Below are 25,110 nucleotides of genomic sequence, written 5' to 3'. Positions count from 1 at the left end.
GAGCCTGTGGACACATACCTTAATACAAATTAATTAAATTTTTGTTAAATAATATTTATATTTTTTGGGGAAATTCTCCGGTAGGATTTTCGTCAAAAACATATATTGCAGACAGGCAGATATAAAAGGTACACAACTCTTTCAATACATTTTATTTTATTTTTTCTCCAGCATGCAAATCAGTAGAAGTACCTACATGATAGTATCGATAAAATAAAAAATGTTGACATTATGACTAAATACTACTACAGGTCTCCGCGTATGTATTGTCTAGTTAAGTACCTAAACAAATACGTATAGGTACTCTTACTACTAGGTTCGTTAGTATCTTCGTTGTACGTAATGTGTATATTCTTATAGAATATACAGAATGTAAGTGAGGAAGTAGGTATATAGTTGATAGTTCCTATTTCTAATGTGTGATGCACCTGTGGGAAAGAACTGATGACGTGACAAAGGCCACATAAAACAGGCACTGTTGCATATAAACCGTGAACCTTTCTAAGTGACCACTTGAACAAAATCACGTAGCATCAGTCAGGTAAAAATTAAAAGAAGTAACACAGAAGATATACTACTCACGGCTTATACAGTTCCGTTTCCTGTGACAGATATTTACTTTTTTATTTCATGGTAATATTGTGTAATGTTGGGTAATGATGGTATAAGAGATGTAAAAGTATATTATCAAATTTTAAATTTTTAGTTTTGTTACAAAAACAAGAAGTGTGCCTATACATTGTTTTTAAACTTTTGATCTTTTCATCTGATATTGTTATGAAAATTACAAAGCAGCACTATTGCGTAGGGTGTTTCAGGATGAATTGACTGAACTTAAAATTTGAGTTTAGGTGGCTCAAATTACTTAAGCAAAGGTAAGTTCGAAAACGCTTTACGTGTGCAGCTGGCATAACTATACACTGTTCGCAGAAATAAGTGTATAGAATATTTTTTCTAGAAATACAATAATATAAGTATGTAATGTATATTCGTTAATGCTTTTTTTACGAATTTTTGATTCCATTATTATCAAAACTGTATTTATAAACAAAACATTTTCTCTTTTTGCGAAACGAATAGGAGTAGATTTATGTTATGTATTACGAATTATTTAGTAATGGTAAAGTAAGTTAAAGAAATTATACTAAATAACTTGGTCTTTCTCAGTGATGTAAAATTTCTGGTCCAATTTCAATAATTGGATAGCCCAAGTTTCGGCACTCTACATGAAAAGTCTTCAAATATATCTTTTTTCGACATATTAGAATCTTGCATCCATCCATCCATCCATCCATCCATCCATCCATCCATCCATCCATTGTATGAGTTAAATGTGTTTTTGTCGTTGAACAATTACTTTTTGATTTTCGCATAATACAAGTATTAATTGAAAATACTTACTTATTATTTGTCATGTATCTAAGTACTAGACTTAAACTGTATCTAGTTAATAAACTTTGCACCGTGTGAATTATGCTTTAAATAAGTATACTCCAGTCGGCAGAGGCCGAAAAGTTACTGTTGGTGACATTTTCTTGATAACTCGGAAATAACTACACAGGTTTACTTTAAATGATGAGTATAATAACAGGCTAATTTGCTGACAAAGTATTTTATCAGGAAAAAAAGTTATTAACAATTTAATCGTGAAAAAAATTTTTTTTAGTAGTTTTCTTTAAATAACTCAGCGGGATGACTTTGTACGAAAAAATGCTTAGGACATGATTTTGTTCGTAATAAAAATAGCTACAAAATGGCGGTGGTCCGATTACGAAATTTGCAATAACAAAGCCGTGAGATTGAAAAAACGGTATAAAACGCCAATTTTTTTAAGTTGCTGTAAAAATGTCAATTATAAACAAAAAGTGATAAAACTTTCGAAAACTATAGTTCAATATATATACAATAATGACGCTAAAGCCGAAAATCAGGAGAGCAAAACTTTTTGTTCTATAAGGTGTTATACATTCATCGGCATCTGAAACTCGAAACTTTGCCAAATTTGTTCGAAGCTTTGCTGACACTTGAAATTTGGTACACACATAGTGTAAATATGCAGAAACCAAAAGCAATTTGCAAAATTCAAGTATCTTCATTTTTGCAGTTTTGGTAAGGTTTTATACGTCACCCTAGTTTTATACGTCACCGTTTTTTTAATTTTTGGACGTATATTTATGTATATTTATAAAATATTCCATTACGGTAGATTAGCCAGCATAATTACCTACAATTTAAAAAAATATATATTTTCATCGTTTAGATCCTAAGCTACTTAACATTTTGCGCCTGTTAGCCGTAGTCGTACATTATTCAACATATTAACATAAAACAAAATCGTACGTGTGGGGTAAACCTTTAACTTTTCATTTTCGAGCGCGAGCTCCGCTCTTCGGCGCTTGTATACTATTAGAAATATGCAACAGTAAATTTAAACAATTGTTTACTTAAAGTTAAAGGTTTACCCCACACGTACGATTTTGTTTTATGTTAATATGTTGAATAATGTACGACTACGGCTAACAGGCGCAAAATGTTAAGTAGCTTAGGATCTAAACGATGAAAATATATATTTTTTTAAATTGTAGGTAATTATGCTGGCTAATCTACCGTAATGGAATATTTTATAAATATACATAAATATACGTCCAAAAATTAAAAAAACGGTGACGTATAAAACTAGGGTGACGTATAAAACCTTACCAAAACTGCAAAAATGAAGATACTTGAATTTTGCAAATTGCTTTTGGTTTCTGCATATTTACACTATGTGTGTACCAAATTTCAAGTGTCAGCAAAGCTTCGAACAAATTTGGCAAAGTTTCGAGTTTCAGATGCCGATGAATGTATAACACCTTATAGAACAAAAAGTTTTGCTCTCCTGATTTTCGGCTTTAGCGTCATTATTGTATATATATTGAACTATAGTTTTCGAAAGTTTTATCACTTTTTGTTTATAATTGACATTTTTACAGCAACTTAAAAAAATTGGCGTTTTATACCGTTTTTTCAATCTCACGGCTTTGTTATTGCAAATTTCGTAATCGGACCACCGCCATTTTGTAGCTATTTTTATTACGAACAAAATCATGTCCTAAGCATTTTTTCGTACAAAGTCATCCCGCTGAGTTATTTAAAGAAAACTACTAAAAAAAATTTTTTTCACGATTAAATTGTTAATAACTTTTTTTCCTGACAAAATACTTTGTCAGCAAATTAGCCTGTTATTATACTCATCATTTAAAGTAAACCTGTGTAGTTATTTCCGAGTTATCAAGAAAATGTCACCAACAGTAACTTTTCGGCCTCTGCCGACTGGAGTATACTTATTTAAGTTGACCAACTGGACTAGTAATAAACTTTTTCAAGGAAACTTTCATATTTCCAATTCAAAAGTTTATACAAAAATAAAAGAAAATAATTTTTATTGAAGTTTGAAGTTGGATTTTTATTAATAAAAAAATGAAAACATTTTAAATTTCTTTAATTTAGTGTTTAGTTTAATGTTTAGTTTGAATTGAAAATTATGTATGTGTGTGTATGGCTCTAAAAACTCAAAATAAGCTTTCAAATTAATTTATTTATATTTTAACAAAAAAATAGAGACTTAAATTTTATTTTAGTTTAGGTTTATTGTTAAAATAAATATAAAAAATTTTTGCAAAATCACATAAATTTTATAACATTTTTTAACAGTGAAAAGTTTTGTTTGAACATTTGGCATATTCTCTTTAATTTCCTTATGAGGAACATCCAATCTTTATTTTAACTTTGTTGGTAATATATGATCTTGATCTTAATTATTACTTACTTTAGTGAATTTGGAACGGGCAAATAAGGTTCAAGTCTTAGTTGCCCGTATTTAGCAATACTACAATATCTTTAGCGATTAGATATTTCTTCATAATGACATAAATACAGAAAAATCTAGATGAACCCAAAGTCGAGTCGAAAGATCAATTATTGTGCCTTGTCGTTATCAGTTCCTGTTCACAATTCCTGTAACAGATTACATATACAATTTTTTCTTTTGGTACACTTTTACTGCACCATAGGGTACCTACTATTCAAATTTTGAAATAAAGATATAATTTCTGTCGAAGAATAGTATTATGTTCAGGAAAAAAATTGTGTGTGTCACTAGTGGTTCACAACGTCCTGAAATCTAGTTTTTTATTTGTGTCTTCTAATGTAAGACACATGAGTTAGCTGTTTTTTATAATGATTTATGATTTTATTTTATGTATGTTTGTTTCACTAATTTTACTAGTTTAGATAAATTATTTCTTATGTGTACTGGTAATCCACCGTATGTGTCACCCCCTGTTTCTCCTCTTCTTTTTGGTCCCTAGCGATCCTTTTGGCGTAACTGATTTTTATCTGCTTTTTAACATGTAACAAGATGAAAATTATCTTAAACTATTTAAGCTCAGTAAAAGATTGAAAAAACATGAAACGTCATATTTGTTACTTCTTATTATTTTCTTCTTACTTATTTTTTTGAGAGGACCCATCGTTACATTACGTTTTGTTTTAGGAGTGGTAGGGCCAGTCATACATAAATGGTTATTGAAATTAAGTGTGTATTTATTTAATGGGTAGCAATACAAATTTAGAAGATACTTATCTTTTATTGGAATAATACTTTAGGTAATAAAAATAAGTACTTGTTTACAGTTATTAATGAAAATTTGATTTGTTGGAAAGAATTTAGAAACTGTAAACACCTTATTTATAGAGTTAGAAGAAACGTGAAGAATATATTTTACTAATTAGTGTGGAATCACTACAAGAATTGCATAGAACTAATCTTGTTTGCAATGGGCAGTAGTAACAATTGTTTTAATTCCAAAATTAAAAGCAAGAAATTGCAACTGTAGAAGGCACAGTCGAATCAGTTATAGATTGAAATCGACATCATACAATCATATTACATTTTACATCAGTTTTGACAGGAAACAACGAAATTTTATAGTTTCCAGAAAAATTATCGGGTGGTGAGTGTTTACTACAGAGGTGATTGATTTGTTGATTAAATGATCGAGATTAGTTTCGAACCGTTGAGAAATTATTCTATTATCTGTTTGTTTTCTAATAACAATATAATTCATTTGCTGTTCGATATTCTACATCACGGGGCTGCGGGACATGACTTTATTATTTACATTTATTGTAGATAATAGTTCTATGAGAAATACATATTTACATCATATGCATATGTTGTAGTCGAATGTTTCGAAAATAATAAATATTATTTTTGTAAGCAATTAAATAATATATAAAAACAATTTTTTTCAGACATAAACCAGATAGTAATTTAGACTTCTTAAACCGCATTAGTATATGGAGATAGATAACCTTTGATGTACGTTTTTCTGGCTACATTAGAGATAAAAGTCACACTAGTAATTGCAAAACTTAAAAAAAAGCATGATATATGAATTGATATACCTAATCGTTCCAAGAAATGTGGATAAAGTCTCCAGTTATTTCCAAGAAATCATGTTACAAAAAATATAACGATATGGCGATTGTAAGTAACTCACAATCAGTATTTATTTTATTCTCTTTTATGACAATATTATACAAACATTGTAGATTAGATTTCTTACTAAAAATTTTTTTGAGTTTGATAAATGAAAAAATACCTGAGTATGTAAGACACATCTCTTGAAAATGTTAATTTTTGAATTGTATGAGCTTTTATTGAAGTGGGGATTCTTTATTTAAAATATCATCATCAATTATTATCAAAAATATTTGTATGAAAATTTTATTTGCCCTTACTGAGACAAAGTGCTTCAATTTCAATATTTTTAATTCCTTCGTATATTATTTTTTTTGTAGTATCATGATTTTAACTTGGTGTAATTTAATATTTTATTTATTTGCTGATCAAAATATCAGAAGGAAAATTTAATTAATAATTAAATAAATAGTAAATAAGGAATTTAACCGAAGAAATCTTAAAAAAACAAGCTTTAATTTAAAGATACAGAAGCGTTCTTCCTATTAATTTATCATTCAACATTAGGTATCTGTTTATAATAAAATTTCTACACAGATTTATAACTAGGTAGGTACAGGGTTATTCACTATATTTTGACCCCCTTTAACTTTTTTGTTTTAAGAGTTATAAAACAATACGAAATACAAAAGTTGCACGATTTTTTATGAAATTTTCGAATATAATAGTAGAAAAACAAATGAAGTTCAAACAAAATGGCCGCGGATGTTAACTTTGTTCATTTAAATGGAACACCCTGTATATTTTTACACATTTGGATAGAACGTTCCCTGTCGAGCTCAGTCATATATGGTTTGTTGGGTCCATCTCTAACAATAAGCGAGATAATATTAAAAAACGAAAAGAACGTTTTTTATTAAGAAAATAAAATATTTTGTAATAATTGTTGGACGTTTTTCAGGCATTTCTGCCTTTTTTCCAAGTACGTAATGATTTAGATTTATTTGCAATATATTTTGACATGTAAACATTGATATAGTCCAAAATGGGTATAAGTATTTTAACTAAATCGCACTAATTAGTCCGTGAGGGGCTTATTTACTCCTGGACAATGTTATATGGTAGGCCGTGACAGGTAATATTATGACAACATTGTTATTGTTTGACAGTTTGTATTATTATTTATTTAAAATGGGTTACACAGAAGTAGAAAATTTAAATATTATAGGAATTAAGATTTCTCCATAGTTTATTTTAATTCCTAATAATATTTCAATTTTCTACTTCTGTGTAACCCATTTTAATTAAATACTAATACAAACTGTCAAACAATAACAATGTTATCATGACATTACTACCTGTCACTGTCACGACCTACCATATATAAGATTGTCCATGAGTAATTGGCCTCACACGGTCTAATTAGTGAGATTTACTTAAAATACCTATACGCATTTTGGACTATATCAATGTCCGATATGTCAAAATATATTACAACTAAATATAAATCCTTACGCAATTGGAAAAAAGGCAGAAATGCCTGAAAGAGGTCTAACAATTACAAGATGTCTTATTTTCTTAATAAAAAAAAACAACATTTCGTTTTTTAATATTATCTCGCCTATTATTAGAGATGGATCCAACAAACTCTATATGACTATGCTCGACAAGGAACGTTCTATCCAAATATGTAAAAATATAACAAGGTGTTCCATTTAAATTAACAAAGTTAACATCCGCGACCGTTTTGTTTGAAATTTGTTTTTCTACTATCATTTTCGAAAACTTCACAAAAAATCGTGCAACTTTTGTATTTCACATTTTTTTATAACTCTTAAAACAAAAAAGTTAAAGGGAGGGTCAAAATATAGTGAATCACCCTGTACATTTAAAAAAAAAGAATCATCAAAGTAAACTAAGGCCTTAAAAACTTAAAATAAATAAATCATGAGCTGGTAGAGAAACCACTTTAACCGCTCAGTTATTTGTCGAGAAACGAATTGAACGCATGAACGAAACGAACTCCAGTCAAGAACTTAAGACGCGCGTGATTTTTAAATTTCTCGATTTCTCGATTTCTCGACACTTTTTTCTCGTCTCGAGTAAGGCCAGATTTCCCGGGAATTCTCGCTTCGAGAAGTCTCGACCAGAAACCCTAGACAGCATAAATATCATGATAGGTGGAAAAAAATTTGTCTATAATCACGTTATTGTAACTTTAACCAATCGATACCTTTTAAAATCGATACCTTTAGTCAAAGTTGTACTTATTTTACAAATATTTAATTTTAATTTTAAATAATGAAAAACTTAGTAGCGCAGATTTTATCGACGTACATCAAATATACTTTTCAAAATATTACGGTTGAGTGTAATTTTTTAAAAACTTCACACTCTCGGAAACTATTAGTTCAATATCTTTTGTTAATAAAGTTTATGGACATATAGAAAACATTTTATATGACACTCAAAAGGATGGTGCTTATTTGAAACCAAAAAAAAAGTAGCATACAGGGTTTTCCTACTAAAACCCCCTAAACCGACATCTCGAAAACCAAAAGAAATAGTTCTGCTAAAAAGTGGAGGGTACAAATTACTTCAATTCTAAGTATCTACAAATGACATTACTTTTCGTAGCAGTATGGATGGGTGCACAGGACCAAAGACATTTATTTATGACAGGAATTTTGGAAAGTGGTCTCTTTGGAAAATAATACAATTCTGAGCAATTTTTTTTTTAATAGAAACAGATTCCGAATAACTTATTTCCGAATAAACTGGAAAGTCATATTTATTTTTGCTTATTCATCGCACTCTGATATACATAGTTAGTTTCTTATAAAAAAAACAATAACTCACAGGTAAATTAAACGACAGATAAAGTAATTTTTTAATAAAATTTAAATCAACGGAATTAATTAATTATGAAAAAATTCAAAAATAGCTGTGACATAAAATTAATATTACCTAGATATTTAATTAAAAAAATAATTAAACTAAAGTATTTGAGAAATTAGTGAATTTTCGAATATTGTTAGTGTTATTGTAAGTTCCTATAATTAAAAATTTTGTAGTTAGAATTAAACGCGTTGACATCAACGAAATGACATTTTTTTTACAAAACTTAGGTGCCTTTTTCGATAATCGAGAAACCTGTTTAGAAAGTTTTAAAAGGCACACTATACTGTTCAGCAAATATATTTGTGCCTTGATGTTTCAAAGTATATGTAAATAAAAAGGGTAATTTTCATGAAAAATTTATAAATGGTTTGTATTTTTACAATTTGAAAGGAAGGAAGATAAACATAATAACGATGTTAACCATATCAGGCAATTATTTGATTATCTCGAATTATGACTAATTTATCTGGAACATAAGAGAAAACAAAGATATATTTTTAGCAAAATACTATGGACTCTCCCCACCGTATCTGATGAGACAGGAGGGGTTGACTGGTATATATTGAATAACCATTCGAATCGATATATAGTACATCTTATAGTACCTACGTGGTTCCAACGGTGTCTTTTTTGGTTCGGGTTTTATTTTCGCGTTTTCTGTTAAACCACAATACTGGCTAACACTTTCAAAAAGCTCGTAGCAAAATATCACAGAACAAATTGTTTTGTTTCGAAATCGGACAAAATCTATCTGAAGTTCATTTTTGGGTTCTACTCTATGTACCATAAGAGTTACACTTAAAAATTTTTGTAAAATTTTTCAATTGGCGAAAAACTTGTTTACGAGATTGAAGATGCCTGACATAATCAACAAGAGCGACAATATGTAAGTCAGTTTTTATTTATTAAAAAATCTATTTTGAAATTAATAAGATAAACTGTATTTTCTGAGATTTGTATTTAACTTCGGCTTTAAAATTGGGAAGCGTTTAATGATTGTCAGGGGTATTTATAATCTTTTATAAATTGTGATGTATTTTAAAGAAATACGTATTTTTTAAAAGTTAACTAATTTACTATATGAAGCGCAATTATCAAAGAAATTATTTTTTAAATCAAAATATAACTACTAGACCTCAACGAAATATTGTTGTTTTTATGCAATGTATTCTTTTAATTTTTACCAGCATGATTTTGACCTGAAAAATAATATTTTAGAACCTACCTAGAATAAATGAAATTCTCAATTTACGTTTAGAAAAAAAATAACACTAAAACATTTTCCGTAATCTTAATTTCTTTTTGTTTATTAAGAAAGCTAACCTGATGTTTGATTACGCCGCATTTAAATGATGCTTATTATTTTAAAAAGATATTATAGACTTTAACAAATTAATATTTTACAACTATCAGTTCTTGATCCAACTCCTGTATCACTGTTCGTATGTGAAAGTATATAATAAAAGTCTGCCAAATCTTATGAAAGAGAGAAAAAAACAGAAAATCATCCAACGATTTTACTCTTGATTAAATTACGATTTAGCTTGAATTTTACCACAAATAAGGACGGTGCTAGGTTAGGTTTAATCAGGTTCACTTTTACCTGCTTTTCTGTTACAGATTATTGTAATTACCTAGATAGCGACGCATGATGTAATGCAGCACCGCGTCACGTCAGGTATATTGATCTAAAGCGGTCTTTGTTCGAAACCAAAAAAATACAACAAAACCGGAATGTTATAAATAAAGTATAAAGTACACACCTCCAATCTTTTGTTTACAATTTCCTTGTTTTTATCTTTATAGAAACAAAGACCTTGTGTAAGGTGGACTTAATTTTCATTAAATCACTACACAATGTCAATGTATAAATCATTAAAAGCGAATTACTTAAAAGGATATTGATAATTATTGAGAAGACTATAAGTTTTAGCAGAACTTTAATTACCTAAGACTTTAGTAAATCTCACTAACTCACGATTTAGAATAAACTGACAATAACAACTGGAATCCTACAGATAAAATATCTTTACAACCAGTGGCGTGCCTAACTTCCGGTTAAACATTAATTTGCAGAACTTTGAAATGTTTTTAAAAAATAATATGATTAGTTATAATTTTTTGTTTTGTCTTTTAACTTCATACGACTATTCCCTGTTAGCGATAAATAATAAATATCTGTACATAAATATATTTTTGTAATTTAGTAAATTTCTAATGTTTTTTTCGTAGTATACTGCTATGTACCTGTTTATTATTGAAGATTGTTATTTGGAGGAAACAAAATACCTGGAAACTGTATAAAATTATTTTCACAATACATAAAAAAGTAAAATATTAAGACTACATACCTATTACATAATAACATATTAGTTGATTTTAGAACTTATTTTATTGATAATTAATAAAAAAAGATTGAACAATTACTTAAAGATCTTTTTATTCGGCGAAACTTAAAACATTTTATTATAAATAATAAATATAATATAAATATTTATAATAGTGAAAGAAAGTCAAAGAATACACAGGCTGTTTCGAATTAAACTCCCCTGTTGGTTATCTCGAAAACCTAAAGGGCTGTCTATATTCTATAAAATATAAATGTGTATCTTACTTTTCGGTTTAACTTTTATTTTAGTATTCTACTCCTCTGGGGGTTTCCTGAGAACTTTCTTGGAGAGGTACATAAAAACATTAAGCCTTTATTAAGGTTGGCAAGCAACCAATATAATACTAAACTGTAATGTGAGTTGCATATAATGGAGATTTATCAAGTGTGTAGTTCATAGTTATTTAGCGAATGTGAATAAACATATTTTTGACTTGTAGATATAAAATACAGTTAAAGACTCGATTTATATTTGCACAGGTTGGTTTATCGTGTTACCCCTATTTTCTATGACAGGTATTTGTTAACGTAGGAAAAAATTAGTTATAGGAATATTATTAAATTTTTGTAATAATTAACATTTATTTGTTTATGAAAACAATTGAGAATCGGGGAATAGGTTTAATTGGGATATTCTTTTAAATGCAGTTTTTTCATGGTTGGATCGGACGTTTTCTTATGTTTACAGAAATATACAATACAGCGATTATAGATATAAAGCTTGATGGATATATTTTTAATAGTATCTACCGAAGACAGTATATGGTAAAAAGAATGTAGTATAAATTTAATATGCCACAGAAAAAGATTGTTAGTTTCTAAGGAACCAGGTCTGTGTAACTCTTTGCCGATATCTGCCTTGTGATTAGAGATAGAGCCATTTATACAGTGTGTTTCAAAACTTATGCCGGAAAATGAAGGGTGTGGTGTGATTCTTTATCTCATTTTAAGCAAAAAAGTTCCTATTAACATGGGTCCGCAAACTCACCGTTTTCGAAATATAGGTCACAAAAAAATATTTTTTTCCAGTTTGAGACGCAGAAATCAAATTTTTTATACATATTATCATTAATATTAGCTACTTTTGAGCGCTAATTCAATTTTTATTCATATGAAGGTGGCTATTTTAGGACTGCGTGAGGTTCTTTTGCCCCTAGTTTTTACAACTCTGGGGAAAATTGGAGTACTCATCATCATCAAAAGCTTAGTTTTGAAATATTTTTTTTTTGTCATGTTGCCACTTTCACGTTTTCCGTCATAAAACGCCTTTTATCTTGAAAACGGTTCGCGTTAGAGCTTTTGATGACGATTATGTTTTTAAAATGCCAATTTTCCTAGAGTCGTAAAAATTAGGGGCAAAAGAACCTCATACAATCCTAAAATCTCCCCCACTGTCCTATGAATAAAATTAAATTAGCGCACAAAAGTAGCTAATATTAATGATAATACGTGTACAGAATGTGAGTTCTTCATCTCGAACGGTTAGGTACTGAGATATAGTCAAAAAAAGGGAAAAATAATTTTTTGACACTCGAAAACGGTGTGTTTGCGGACCAATGTCAATAGGAACTTTTTTCCTAGAATGATCCAAAAAATCATTTTATTTACCGACATATGTTTTGAAACAGCCTGCATATGGGGGTGAGGGGGGGGGGGTATATTTAAAATATTATATTATAACTATGTATGTAAATTTACTATGTTTAAGTAATTATTTAAGTCTACAATCATATTGCTTCAAAAACGTAATTCTAAATCAAGAAGATTATAGAATTTACAAAATGTGTATAATTTCACATTCGTAAAAAATTATGATTATCACCATACAATGTAAATATAGTGTGGCCCATTAAAAACCAGGACACTCCTCCAACAATTATGGTTCTGTAGCCTTTATTACAGATACATGTTTTACATTTTGGCAAAATTTATCAAGATCAAAGAATGTTAGTGAAAGGAATATTTTAATAGAAACAAAAGTGTTAGGTATTAAAAGGAATAATTAATCGACATTTTTTGAGAACTGGATATAATTATTTAAATACGATATTTAAAAACCAATCTGCAAACATTAAAAAACGCTTAGAGATAGGTACCAATTAATTAACAAATACAAAATTGAGCTACTACCTGCCTAAAGTAATCCCGGCCTTATCATATCGTTATCTAAGGCGACGAAGTCGTATAAAACTGTGCACCCACAATTACTCTTGTCAGATGCCATGCAGCCTGGCAGCCTTCTAATATAATAGTTACAATTAGCCGAGAAGTTGTTTTCCTGTCCAGAGCTACCGCTGGTCATTGATTCGGTGACACAATAAATGGAGCGATGTGATATCGCGTCCGAACGCAGATCGCGCGTCATACAAATTCATCATTTTTTGTGCTTCCCTATAGTTTAATTTAATTAAACAGCCCGTTGATAAACTTATTTTTAGTGGAGAAATACTTATAGATAGATGTTGTAACAAACATGTTGTGAATATCGTTAAGATTACTAAGTATTCCGACAAATTGCTCCGCATGAGAGCAATAGACTTCTTGAGAGATCGGTGAAACTAAGTTGTTGAAAATGAAGCCGCTTCTACTGATTTTGACAAAAAAGCAACTATGTGGGAATTTATTTTACAGATACTCGAATGAGTTTGGACGTTTCGTCAAGAATTTATCCCATCCTAATGTGGGACTCTTCAACCAGTTGAGGGGGATCAGTGTTGTGCACGGGAATTTGAAAGAGTTGTCGCCTAAGGTGAGTGTTTTTTTTTGATATTTTCGTTTCCTCTTTTATCCATATTCTGATAAGAACGTATAAATTCTTGCTACTTAGATGCTGAAATATTTACTCTAGACAAATTTATGGTTGGTCACATCAACAGGGATTATTATTACAAAATATTATAAGGATAGGAATCATATGATAGTAGTAATTTGTACTTTTTTCAAAAATGTAAATTTTGGTAAATTCCCTAAGAGATACTTTAAAATAAAATTGCTTACATAGAGACAATATCAACTGCTATTGAAAATACATAGAAAAGGAATGAACATTTTAATATACAAAAGTGATATTAAAAAAATGGAACGCTGCAACTAAGTTATCACCACTTGACATTTAATTATTAAGAATGCGTGTTTATAACATTGCTTTCCAATTCATATCTACGATATGGTTTAAACATTTCTTTATCAACAATTTGTCTATTTTTACATACATTTATTTACATTATAAATCTAAGGGCGCTTACACAACAATTAACTATTCACAGTAAATAAAAACATATTGATTTCTTCGAATTCTTCCAATGATATGCTTACCATTCGAAAATACTATCTAGAATTGTAATAAAAATTGTTATATTTTATTTTTTTTTTAATAGAAGCAAGAAATATCTAATATTTTCTTGAACCTCGTTATGAAAATATATTTTCAAATAAAAACACTTTAAATTTTGTTATTGCATTGCATTTATTGCAAATACATAGAATTATAAGCAATACATTTCAAATGTTTGTAAAAATGGTACATTAAGATATATTTAGAATTATTAGTACCTATAATTATTTAAAAATGTTTAAAAGACGAAAAAGATTTTTAGACCAAAGTTAACAACGACATTCTTTTCCCAGAGACGTGTCACAAGACTTGAGTTTCTTAATGTCATTTTATTGGTGTATTGTGTACGCCAAATTTTGTTCCTTATCTTCATTTGTTCAGAAAATACTTAGATATAACATTTATTTAAATTATGTCATCTTGTATTTTTGAAAATGAGTGTTCACTGGGAAAGTGCAAAAGGAGTATGTACCTTTATTTTTGACAAGGCGTTGAGTTACACCCCATATTGTTAGAAACTAGTAAAAGTACAATTTTAGAATTTACACTAATAAATACAGAGATTTTTTTATCCGTCCACGTATTTTATTCTGATACACTTTGACATTCAGTGACCGTTTACTAATGATTGAAATAATTTGTCCCTATTGACCTCAAGATCGTTATAAGATGCACTTGTATAAAGTCATCCAGGATTTCTAGGTTAAATTTTATAAAACTTTATATATCTATAATTAAAAGGTCATTTATCTGTAAGATAAAAAATGTATAAAGTATCGTCGTTATAAAGATCTCTTATTTCCTTTATTTAATTACAAAACTTTAAGAAAGTCCAATGTAAAATTTATAGAAAAAGTTAATAAAAATTGGATCACTTAAATTTGACCAGGTAAATAAAGATAATCAATTGACAAATATAAATTTAATATTAAAAGTTAGACATATAATTAGCTTAGTAAATAGAAGTTATAGTTTAATTAATTAATTACTTCATTAATACGTTTTGAAGTTTTATATAAATCTGTCTCTATTTTTTTTAGGTGCGTGGTTATGTGGAAGCAAATGTAGATTTGTGCAGACCGGAAAGAATTTATATTTGCGATGGGTCTGACAATGAAAACAATCAACTTGTTAAACTTATGCAACAACAAGGGACAATCGTACCTTTGCCTAAATATGAAAACTGGTAAGTTTTTACATTGATATGAATCTTTAATTAATTTTAAAATGTATATGCAATTATATACATTTACGTATACGTATTTTATTTCGTCCATTTTAAATGGTAAAATTGTAAAATTTAAGTTCTTTAATTAATATAATAATAATCCAGTGGTAAAAAATAAAACGATCTTTTGATATTACCATATTTTATATAAGTTCAGTAAACAGTTTTATCTGTTTCTCATCATGATTTTATAAATAAAAACAAATTTATTTCGAATTAAATAATTTTGTTATTTTTGGTCTCGTTAAAAATGTTATAATTTTTAGTTGGTTGGCAAGAACGAATCCTGCTGATACCGCAAGAGTAGAGTCAAAGACATTTATTTGTACTGAAACCAAGTCTGAAACCATCCCCACACCAAAGGATGGTGTTAAAGGTGCCTTAGGCAACTGGATATCGCCTCAGGATATGAATGCCGCTATAAAAGAACGATTCACTGGATGTATGACTGGTAGAACGATGTACGTGGTGCCCTTCTCCATGGGGCCCATCGTTTCTCCATTGTCCAAAATAGGTAATTTTTTGTGTAATACATATAAATAAATTTATGCAAAAGCAAATTTTTTCTGAAAATATGTACATTTTCGGGCGAATCTTAAAGTTTATGCTAAAAGAGATAAGGAAGGGACACAGTTTAATGAGATACTAAGTCAAATTAATCTTAATCAAATGTTGCTCCTTTTGAATTTAGAGATGATCAAAATAATAAAAAAAAGATTCGAATTCTGTCACTATTTCTAGAAGTATTTCACTAATCATTTTGAAAATTTCGGAATTTTTTATGGTGAGAAAATAGTATTTATTTTTTACTTACACGTAAATGGTGCTAATTATATCTTCTGATAGTTTTCCGTGTTATTACATAACATATACCTATGTATACTTACAGCACAAGTAGTTTCTTTTCATGTTAAATACATTCACTGGATGGATATTCAAAACAATTGCAATACCTACTAGAGGTTTTTCAGTAATAAAATGTTTAGTTTTAATAATTTTTCTATTACCTTTTATCATTTCTTATAAATTAATTTTCATGATTTTTCATGTATTGCCCAACAATGTATAATTTTATATGTAGCGAGATGAAAAATCGCATTATTTTGGAAACGGTTTAATTTTTTTACTATTTTACTAAAAATGTCATGTTGTGATAATATTAGTAAACAAAATATCTTTTTTTATTTCTCCCTTTCGCAATTGTAATATGAATGATTGATAGAAGGTGCCTATAATAAATAAAAATTACCTGAATCACACCAAATTCCGCATTGATGCACTGCACTGCTGGGCAATTTTTCAACCACTTATCATCTGCTGTGATTTATTGTCCAGTAGTCCAATATAACTGTGATAGTTTTCCTTTGTCCGCGCTCGCATTCTTCAACTGAGCGTATACATTTCTATCACCTCTACGTTTAGTTCGACCAGACCTGTATATGGGTCTGGCTAAATAAATATGGGAACAAGTTTTTCAAATATTTTAATGCCGAGTTGCTGCGTCAGCAACTGAACCTGGTACATACTATCAATCTGTTGGTTCTTCAATTGATATCGGAAAAACTATACTGATAATATTAAAATAAATATTATTTTTTCGATTTTTATACTAAAAGGTATATTTAACAAAACATTCAACTTATTGAAAGAATTTGAACTCTTTTTACTTTAGAAAATTCTTAATGTTGAAAATGAGCAACATCTGATTAAGGAAACAAAATCAATTAAGCTATGTCTCATTCTTAATACCCTGTATATTATGCATATCTTCTAACGTCATTTATTTTGCTTTGAAACCAGATAAATCTCTGACCAAACTAACATTATTTGATTAAACGTCATAGATTCCATCTCACAAATCTAATATAAAAAGTCTTATAAATATGTGTTCGGAAACGCTTTGTTTTTGAGATACAGTATGTTGAAATATATAAAAAAAATTTATTTAAATATTTCTTAAGGTATCTTGACTCAGATTGATGAAACTTGAATAAAATATTTTGAAAATCCAATAAGTATATTCAATTTCGTTTGATATTTCTAAGAAAAAATATATCTTTTGTTTTTCGAACAAACGAGCTAGTTTTTAGTTATTTTTTTCGAAAATAACTTCTGCACTATTTGTGTCATAAAAAATATAGGTACTTTTTGTTAGAAATACAGTTTTAAATACATAGTTAAAAATTGGACCTTTTTTGAACTTTTTATAATTATTGTATTTAAAGTTTAATTTCCCACAAAAGTTTTGTAACATGAGTAGTACTGACATTAATTTCAATTTTTTCAAATATATAAAAGGCTTATTAAAAATGATTGTAATAGTAATTCGTTTTTCGGATAAAATGGAACATATCTTTGCTCTTGGGAATGCCCACCGAAGTTAAATGCGCGTAATACATTTCCAAAATATTCAATGGCGTCGAAACTTTAGAGTTCTTAAAGAAGTTGTTTTCTTGTATCTCCGCCATTGATTGACAAATTTCTGTATCAGCTTCCATTTTTTGCAAATTCTTTCCCATAACTAAGCATAAGCCATGGTTTCATTAATCTACTGCAAACAATTTAAAAGATATTTAAATAAATGCGATATATCTTTTTAAATTCAATATCCTGTATCACGAAAACGAATAATTTCCCGACACATGTGTATAGAAACATTATGTATTGATTTATAACGTAGGATCCAGAATCCGTAGAAGCTTGGAAAAGTTTTTCATTAACACATGAAAATTGGAGAATGAATTTCCCTTATTTTTTCCAATAATTGTGGCTTCGTTTAACATAAAGTAATTTTTCTTTCAGGCATTGAACTGACTGACTCCCCTTACGTAGTGGCATCCATGAGGATAATGACCAGAATGGGCAAAGCAGTTCTGGAAAAACTGCTCGAAGGGGAAGACTTCGTGAAATGCCTACACTCTGTTGGCACTCCCGATAACGGCTCTGTAGAAATGCCTAGTTGGCCGTGCGATCCCAAGAGGACGATCATCCTCCACAGACCAAAGGACAACGAAATCGTCTCTTACGGAAGCGGCTACGGTGGCAATTCCTTGTTGGGAAAGAAGTGTTTTGCATTGAGAATCGGTTCCACGATCGCTAGAAGGGAGGGGTGGCTGGCTGAACATATGTTGGTGAGTCTTTTTGTATCATCGTAGTAATGCGAAAATGCCTTAGCCTTATACAAAGTGAAATTCTACTGCACTAAAATTACAGTTTGACGTGGAAACGTTTATAGAATCGGACGTCGTTCAAGAAATAGAGATGCAACAAAAATATGAAATGATCTTTCTGCTTTTACCATTAAAAACAAAAAAATGTAAACTTTGTGAGTTTAAAACCAACAGCAGGATACAACTCACTCACTTTTGTTTGCAAGATTTTGCATTAGTTACTACTGTGTTTTAGTAAAAGTTGCTGTTAGACATAAAAAAGTTTAATATCACTAAAGTTGTTATCATTTTTAATTTTTAGACACACCGAAAAAGAAGAGATGATGAGCTCTATATTAGGAATAGCTACTAAAATATAATTTTCAGAAATCATAAGAATAATTTGTTTTCGGTAGTTATTATGAAAAATACAAGCTTTTATCCATTCACTATTTTCATTTCATTGTGAGCAGTACTCAAAACAAATTGGTATTTAAAGAAGTATAATTTCCTTTTAAGTTAAAGATGTTCAAATATTTCGTTTCGATTTTTTTAATCTCCTAATCTGTGGTTTCCCCTTTAAGTATAATCTTTGCAATTTTAACGACTTTGATTATTGAAAATACTTATTATCCTCTCGGAGTTTGTAAACACACTGTATATTAATTTCGTAAGTAATCTGTACTTATATTTCCTTTGTCAAGGTCTTTGCTATTGTTTATTTTACAGATAACAATATAAGTTGCAATGTATTCTCTATTACCTAATTTACTGTGACGTGACCGCTTGCCTTGCTAGAAAATTATACAATATCTTTCCAAAGATATTCTTGATTTTTGTGGATTAGGTATACATATTTTTCATAGATAACGATAAAAACGGGTAACTTTAATAAATCTTTCTATTTTCCATTTATACAACAAACACATACATATTGAATTAGTAGGGAGATAAATAATAAAATGTTAGAATTTATTTTTTGGTGCTGCTTCACCAAACTCATTTTATCCTTGAGACGCATAGGTCAAGAAGAGGGTCCGCAGTAGGACTGACATAGGCAGGAGGCTATAGTGGTGGAATCGACGTTACAAGTTAATAAAAAAAAGCTCTTATAAAAATATGCTCGGATGGGCTTTATTTTAGAGATACGGGGTGCTGAATTTATAAAAAAAATTAGATTTATTTAAATATTTCTTAAGATGTTTGACGTAGATTAATGAAGCTTGATTTAACTACTTATAGACAAAAATTTGCAGAATTGGTACAAAAATCAGTGGCGGAGGTACTGGGAAATATCGTGACTAAAAACCTTACAATTTCGATGAGACTAAATATTTTGGAAATTTGATAAGTTTATTTAGTACCGGTTGATATTTTCTACAAAATAGGTGCCTTTCTTTTTATTCGAAAAATGAACCGGTACCTATTATTTGTTTTCTTTCGGCTTCACAAAAATATAATATAAGAATTTTTTTAGAAATACAATTTTAAATACAATGTAATCATCAAAAATTAAAAAAATTGACAAATTCGCACACCCACAATTTGTCATTTGGTTTCTTTTTACTAATCAAGTCAAGTCCCTAGTACAAATCTCAGCCATTTACGTCAAGCGTCTTAAGATATATTTAAATAAATGTAGGTATTTGTTTATTTTTTTAACATAGGGTTTTGCGAAACGTTTCCAGAAACATATTTATAAGGACTTTATTATTGATTTGTGACCTAGAATCCAAATTCGCCATTTAAAATTTGTGCAGAATATTTCATTAACACCTTGTATATGTATGTAGAATCTTGTAGACGCATCGCTTTTCAACTGTTAATTTTAAAAGTTAATGTGGAAAATAACTTGATGTAGTTATAGTATAATGATTATATGTTCCCTTAATTTTATTGAATCTTTCTGTCTTTCTTTCATGTGTTACATTTGTGACACGATTTTATATTTATTTCATTATTTACAGATTTTGGGAATAACAAATCCTCAAGGAAAGAAACGTTACATTGCAGCCGCCTTTCCATCTGCCTGTGGAAAAACCAATCTTGCAATGATGACCCCAGCATTGCCCGGCTATAAAATTGAATGTGTGGGTGACGATATCGCTTGGATGCGATTTGACAGTAATGGACAACTAAGGGCTATCAATCCAGAAAACGGATTCTTCGGCGTAGCACCTGGTGAGTAACACAAAATATGCATAATATATTTATATTTAGTTTAAAAGTACATTAAGACACGTATTTCTCCGGAAAAGGATTTTTATCACTGATCCTTTCTTAATTTTTAGGTACCTCCAACAGCAGCAATCCAATAGCTATGAAGACAATTTTCAAGAACACAGTATTCACAAACGTGGCTTCGACAAGCGACGGAGGTGTATTTTGGGAAGGAATGGAAGACGAAGTTCGCAATGATGTTAAAATCACAGACTGGCGTGGGAATCCATGGGTCCGAGGAAAGAGTTCTTCTCCAGCTGCTCATCCCAATTCAAGGTAATGAAAAACTCCCAAATTGTCGTAGAACGTCTAAAGTTCTTTTTCGTACAGATTTTGCACTCCCGCTGCACAATGCCCCATTATTGACCCAGCGTGGGAAGATCCAGAAGGTGTACCAATTTCGGCAATCCTATTCGGAGGTCGTAGGCCGGCCGGAGTTCCTCTAGTGTACGAGGCACGCAACTGGAAGCATGGAGTCTTTGTTGGCGCCGCTATGAGATCTGAAGCTACTGCTGCTGCAGAACACAAAGTGAGTACTTATAATTAGTCAAACAAAAATATATTAGCTCAAATGTTCTAAATAAATCCTGTGAGTAATTTGGGTTAACATTTTCATATTACCAAAAAAATATTTTGACGTCTATAAAATTGTTTGCGTAACGAGTATTGTATATTTGCAACAGATGTTACAAAAATATAGGTTTCCTTCTGGTTTTTGAACCGATGAACGAGTCTAAGTACTGATTGAAAGCCAAATAAACGAATGAGCTTTATAACTTTGAAAAATGTGAGAGTACTCAGAAAAATACTCGGAGTAGGTCATTTCACCAACTTCGGTGGCTTTGGTTTATAATTCGGTAATCAGAATGAAGCGAATAAGGCCTCGAGGAGCCAACAAGTTCCAAACATCGATCGTTGAAACTTGATGTTACAGAGAAATGCTGGTTGCTGAATATGAATCGAATTTTAGTAGCAAGACTTCTCTTAATCTTAAAGAAAATTCATTTACAAACAATGTAAGGCTTCCTTCATCAAAATCGGCCGTTCTCTTCGAGAACATTGACTTTGTAAAATAGCTATAGTTTAGACAATTGCTGTGAACAGTTTGCAGTCTACTGCAATCGGATCCCAAATAAGGAGACGTATCCATGCATTATAATTATTGAGGTTCTGTTAGCGAAACAACCCATACCAAGCTTTTAGTTATTTTTTCGTTAAAATTTTAAATCGTTTCCCAATGACCGACTAATTAAGACTAATAATTTTCAGGGAAAGGTCATCATGCACGATCCGTTCGCTATGAGGCCCTTCTTTGGTTACAATTTCGGAGACTACTTGAGACATTGGCTATCCATGGAAAAACGCTCGAAAAATTTGCCCAAAATATACCACGTCAACTGGTTCCGAAAAGGAAGCGATGGTAAATTCCTTTGGCCAGGATACGGTGAGAACTCCAGAGTCTTAGACTGGATTTTGAGAAGACTGGACAACGAAGACTGTGCTCAAGAGACTCCTATAGGATATCTTCCTAAACAGAATTCATTGAATCTCGACGGACTGAAAGAAAATGTTAACTTAACTGAATTATTCAGTTTACCTAAAGATTTCTGGTCAGAGGAGGTGTACGCTATAGAGAAATATTTGTCAGAGCAAGTAGGAAGTGATCTGCCTAATGAAATTTCTAAGGAATTAGCTGAACTTAGGAACCGCGTCAGTGCCATGTAGAGTTAGATAGACCATGTCCATTTTCTCGTCTCGATTTTGTCCTTTGTTTTTTTATAATACATTTCAATGTATAAATATATAAAATACATTGACATATATAATCTAATATTACAATAGGATATTGTATCCTAGACATTTACTCATACAAGAATTTCTTATTTATATTCCGAGTATATTATATTTTTATATTTAAGGTTTTATGTTATTTGTAGGAAGTTTTTAATTTAAAATAAATAACTATTTTTTATAATGTTCTATTTTTTTATCTGCCAACCTTGCCAAATATTATGAATATCTTCTATTGTATGTATGTGTTGAATATGTTTGAATGGATAATATTTATATATTAATATTGATTATCAATATTAACAATAATTGATAATATAGAGTATTTTCGAACTAATATCTAAGAAGTTTAATTTTGTGAAAATATGATGTGGCTAGCGCTAAAAAATTGTATGCTTATTTGTTTGTATGTAGATTTAGTAAGTAGGTATGATATTTTAAATAATATGTAAATTAAGTCAAGTCCTTTAAAGTTGTCAAAAATAAAACTAATTTAATTAATAACTTCATAACCCTTTTACCGATTGCCTTAAAATTTGGACTGTTATGGCAGGTTATTTCTTAAAGCTTTAGTCAAATCGATATACTGGGTGATAGTTTTCTTCGGTTATCTCTCCCTTTTAGCGGTTAAAACTTTTACAGTGGTCGTATTTTTTTTAAACGGGCAGCAACATTGAAAAGGTCGTTTCATTTAAAAAAAAATTGAGGAAATCGTCTATAAAAAGACATTCTCTTGAGGTCTGTACGTTTCGGTTTGCGTAACAATGTCACGGATTTAAAACTTTGAGTTCAGTAGGCGATGAAAACAAAATGTTGATATCTGTGGCTATCAAATAATATCATTTTTGCCGTGTTTCTTTAGGATTCTCATCACTACACACATCCAAATTATGAACATTTACAACTCTGTTCCTTGTAAAACAAGATTCGTCGGTTCAAAACAATTTTTGAAGCAAATTATTATCTTCTGCGAAGCCGTTCATCAACCAGTGGCAAAATTATAAACGTGCGTTGGGATCTAAATTTCCAAGTCCTTGAGCAGGAGTTAAATGGAATGGCAGAAGAAGTAGATTTTTTAAAGTTTCGTTAACATTAGTTTTACATATATTTAATTGTCTTGATACACTGCGGACACTTCATGTTTTGTATGCGTGGAGTGATGAGAATCGTAAAGAAACACGACACAAATGACATTACCTGATAGCCACAACAATCAATATCTTGTTTTCATCGCCTACTGAACTCAAAGTTTTAAATCCGTGACACTGCTACGTAGACCGAAACGCACAGACCTGCAAATATTGGCATTTTTCTCAAGAATGGCTTCCTATAGGCGATTTTCCCGAGACAATATTTTTTTAAAATAAAACGACCATTTCAATGTTGCTGTCGGTTTTAAAAAAATACGACCACTTTAAAAGTTTTAAAAGGGGTAGGTAACCGGAGAAAACTATCACACAGTATATCGATTTGAAGAAAGCTTTAAGAAATAATACGCCATAATAGTCCAAATAAATGTGCCAAATTTTAACGCGAAAGGGTTATGAAGTTATTAATTAAATTAGTTTTATTTTTGACAACTTTGAAGGCCTGTAACTCAAAAACCAAAAAGTTTTTATTTAACTTTTTTTTCGTAGATCGTATTTATTTATCGCTGTGAATATGCAGTCAAACGTTGTTGGTGAAATTTAAGGACACCCTGTATAATTTAAAAAAAAAAACAATCTTTTAGTGCCACCATGCATCCAAACTAAACGTGTATGTAAAATCTCAGCTTTATCGGTTGGGGATAACTGTTTTAAAATTCACTTTCAAGATTTTACCGATACTAACAAGGCAACTTAAATAAAATCTTATTTTATAATTGAAACAAGTAGACCACGCGGCAAAAATGATGAAAGTCACTTTTATTTCATTTGCTAGGAAATGAATTTTAAAACTAAATTCGGATATCATACAGTTTAAATTTTAAATGAAAATTTTTGTGTCAACGAGTAATTATTTATCGTTGAAAACGATAAAAGTATCCTTAGACCGCTATAATTTTTCTACTTTTTGTATGCATTTTTTTATTATACCGTAAAAATTACTTTCAAGCGTTTTTGCCCTGTAGCTTTCAACTTGAAATAGCTCTTTTTTCGAGCAAAGCATCTTTATGCGTTTATTCTTGGAGTACTAGTCCAACTTCCAAAATACTTAGTGGCGTTAAAATTGTGGGAGTTCTTATGGAAAGTGCCTCCTAGGATTTCCGCCATAGGTTAACAGATTTAAATATCAATTCTGCAATTTTATATCTTTAAAGATTATATCATTAAGTAACCTAAATTCCATTGTATTAAGTCTCCAGTGTATTTCAAATTTGGAAACTAGAGGCCCTAGTTTGCGGAGTCTTTACGTGCGGGAAACCTAACGGATAGTGTTTGTCGGGGCTCGATGATATCGATCATCCCCATGAATCAGAAGAAGCGGAGCGGAAACCCGAAATTTTCAATCAGGTTTCGAAAGCTCTATGGAGCTCCTAAACGCACCCAACGACCGGAGCCACACAGCAGGCAGCATTATTTACTGAGACCGCTGCTGATGGCACAGCTACCGCTGATGACACGAGGGACGTGCGGAAAAACCACCTCAACT

General features: G+C 30.2%; 1 protein-coding gene across 2 annotated transcripts; it reads left to right on the top strand.

Annotated features, from left to right (window-relative positions):
- The first annotated feature begins 8,965 nt into the window (after nt 1–8,965).
- LOC108912625 (phosphoenolpyruvate carboxykinase [GTP]) lies at nt 8,966–22,621 on the top strand. Of its 2 annotated transcripts, XM_018717912.2 has the most exons (9): nt 8,966–9,251; nt 13,386–13,503; nt 15,129–15,274; nt 15,583–15,830; nt 18,119–18,447; nt 20,433–20,646; nt 20,757–20,961; nt 21,016–21,214; nt 21,955–22,410. In XM_018717912.2, exons 1-9 carry the CDS (start codon nt 9,220–9,222, stop codon nt 22,408–22,410), a joined length of 1,947 nt encoding a protein of 648 aa, XP_018573428.1. In that variant the 5' UTR covers nt 8,966–9,219. The 2 variants fall into 2 exon arrangements, with proteins under 2 accessions (XP_018573428.1, XP_018573427.1); XM_018717911.2 differs by lacking the exon at nt 8,966–9,251 and having other exon boundaries at nt 13,214–13,503; nt 21,955–22,621.
- Nucleotides 22,622–25,110: the final 2,489 nt, after the last annotated feature.

The sequence above is a fragment of the Anoplophora glabripennis genome, unplaced genomic scaffold (genome assembly GCF_000390285.2).
Source record: "Anoplophora glabripennis isolate ALB-LARVAE unplaced genomic scaffold, Agla_2.0 scaffold650, whole genome shotgun sequence".
In the NCBI taxonomy this organism is placed as follows: Eukaryota; Metazoa; Arthropoda; class Insecta; order Coleoptera; family Cerambycidae; genus Anoplophora; species Anoplophora glabripennis.
This window is presented reverse-complemented; position numbering and strand designations above follow the sequence as displayed.

Excerpts from the sequence above, each read along its gene's own strand:
- LOC108912625 (XM_018717911.2), top strand. The coding sequence starts at position 13,327 with ATGAAGCCGCTTCTACTGATTTTGACAAAAAAGCAACTATGTGGGAAT. Across the intron at positions 13,504-15,128 it reads TGAAAGAGTTGTCGCCTAAG|GTGCGTGGTTATGTGGAAGC; the intron begins GTGAGTGTTTTT and ends TATTTTTTTTAG. Across the intron at positions 18,448-20,432 it reads GGCTGGCTGAACATATGTTG|ATTTTGGGAATAACAAATCC; the intron begins GTGAGTCTTTTT and ends CATTATTTACAG.